The 2630-nt window shown below is 45.6% G+C and overlaps 1 protein-coding gene across 1 annotated transcript in view; it reads left to right on the forward strand.

Annotated features, from left to right (window-relative positions):
• Positions 1 to 2630, forward strand: part of UROC1 (urocanate hydratase 1) — a 42707-nt gene that overhangs the window by 16983 nt on the left and 23094 nt on the right. The window contains 1 exon segment of the mRNA XM_011376094.2: positions 1471 to 1559. Coding sequence (XP_011374396.2) covers positions 1471 to 1559 — 89 coding nt within the window.

The following is a 2630-nucleotide window of genomic DNA, read 5'->3' on the forward strand; positions in this document are numbered from 1 at the left end:
TCCCATCACATTGCCAACAATTCGAATGTTTGATAATATCAAGTGATGGAAACAGGCATGCTCATGTATTGCTGGTGACAGTCACTTTGGAATTTGACAGCATCTATTAATATTTTAAATGTTTGCCTGGATGACCCAGCACTTCCCCTTCTGGTTTCTACCCAGGGAAGCAGATATGAGGTGGCTCACTGCAGCATTGTTCCTGTAGAAATTGGAGTCATCCCAATGATTAATAAGAGAGAGAACATTCTGTGGCTTTTGATACTGCATACTTGGAGCCATGCAAAGGAGCGAGCAAGGTCTGTGAGTGCCGAGGTAGAAAGGGCCCCACAGGCCTTGTGTTTAGGGGAAAAACAAGCTGCAGAAACAACACCTACAGAATGCGGCCATTTATGTAAATAATGCTGATAATAATAACCCCTCATGCAAAAGAGTGCTGTAAACGGGTTCACTGAAGTCTAACTTGCTCACAGCACATTGCGCAGATCTGGAGTGCGCATAACTGTGCCAAAACCTCTTTTGCTGGAAACCAAGCCCCACCCTCACCTCCTATAGCTTCCTGCCTTCTTCGTTGCAGGTAGACTCCCCAGATGAAGGTCGCTGTATGTGGTATGAATAGAATCCTGCAGAATGTGCTTTCACAGATAGTTAGTTCACAGTCAGGTGGGGGAAACAGACAAGTCACCTATCAGGAGAGGGGAGTGTAGGCTGCTTTCCCTCAGTGGCTGTCACAGCTTTCTTTGGTAGTGCCAAGGATAGGGAAGCAGAAAAGGAGGTGAGTGGCTCTAAGAAAAGCCTTGGTGATACACACCAGTGTGATTTGCACTTAGTTGATACTAAACCTGTGACATACATAGGTGTACTTGTTAGGAGCCCATTTAGTTTCAGGTAACAGAAAACCAAGCTATGACAAATAGGGTTTTATTTTTCTCACATAGGGTTTTATTTTTCTCACATAACCAACAGTGCTGGCATTAGTTCAGCAGCTCAGTGATGTCAGGGCCAATATCTCTAGATTCTCTTGGGTTTCCCTGGTGGTTACAAAATGACTGCCCTATCTATATTCAAGGCAGGAAGAAAGGAGAAGGAGAAGTACCAGCTTTGGCTAACTCTATTTTAGTAGGAAAATAATGTCTCAAAACTCCTTCCTTTACCTCACTGGTCAGTATTGGATCAAATGGATGTTCTTATCTACATGAGAACATAAAACAATGGAAAGGATACTTGTGATTAGCTTGGACAGGGCTTGCCTCCTGGGGCTGAACACAGCGTCACCCTAAACACAGTCCAGGTTCTGTTGATAAGGAAGGCAGAATAAAGAATGAATATAGGAAAGCAGCTCATAGTGTCTGCCCTGACACTGTGTTATAAAAGTGGGTGATCTACATGGAGGCATGGCACCTACCTAGTGAAGAGTGACACACCCAGGGGTGATCTGTAACTGGGTGGCCTTGTGTTTCATGGTCACAGGTGGATGAAGCCGCCGTCCTGAAATGCCACCAGCAAGGCTGGCTGATGGAAGTGACCGACAGCATGGACAAGTGCATTGAAAGACTCAGGTACAATGCTTGATAAGTGAGCATAGAAAGTGGGGAGGCTCTGGGAAGGGACCCAGAAGCTGGGCTGCTTTGCGTGGGCCTGTTCAATGCCTGAGATCTGGCCGCAGGTGGCCATCGCACCAAGTGACCGCTAAGATGGTACAGTAGGAGGTCATGGGAAGGATCTTCTAACGTCTGTTTCTCACTGGTCATTATTGCTGATGTGTAGGACACCCCTGGGTTCGGTAGTCAGATACTTGGTTCTAACAGGTTTTCAGTCATCCTCTTGGTGTTCCCAATACTCAACCACAGTTTCACAAAGAATATGTCTTGTACTTTTCACTGTTGTGGCCTCAGTGCTCAGCCCAGAGCCTGGCACATAGTAGGAGCTCATTGAATCTGTTGGGGAAATATGAATCTTTGAAAGATAGAGCTTCCCCTCAGTGTGACTCCATCAGGTCCAGCCTAAGTCCATCTTCTTCCCCACTTAACACTGTGATTGCCTGTGCAGTATCAGGGGCAGCATTTCCCCTCCTGCTTGATGTCTTCTAAGATACTTTAGTGGGAATGGTAGGGAAGACTGCTCTGGGGCTGCTGATCAGATGCCATTTTGGAAGAATCCTCCCAACAGATTTGCTTTACAGAACTGAGCCTGTATGGGGAGGATGCATCTACGCTGTGGCTCTCCCCCTGGCTACAATATTTTAGCTGAAGGGGGTTAGTATGAAAATGTTCAAGTACACACAGAATTTGAGAAATATTCCCATTTCCAAGATGGGATACTATTTGACATAGCTCTTTCTGAAATACCAGTTTGACCACGTTGCACCTGTGTGTAAACTCTCAGATAACTAGCTCTCCATTTAATTACAGGAAAAATTCTGAATTCCTACTATTCCATTAAAGGCTCTTACCTGATCTGGCTCCTATCCCTGTTAGTGCTGGTTAGCATCATGAACACACACACACACACACACACACACACACACACACACACCCCTGAACACTGTCATGCAAACACAAATACTCACTTGCACACACATGCACGTGCACACACATACACTTACTACACACACACTCCAACCACTGATA

The sequence above is a fragment of the Pteropus vampyrus genome, unplaced genomic scaffold, assembly GCF_000151845.1.
Source record: "Pteropus vampyrus isolate Shadow unplaced genomic scaffold, Pvam_2.0 Scaffold285, whole genome shotgun sequence".
Lineage (NCBI taxonomy): Eukaryota > Metazoa > Chordata > Mammalia > Chiroptera > Pteropodidae > Pteropus > Pteropus vampyrus.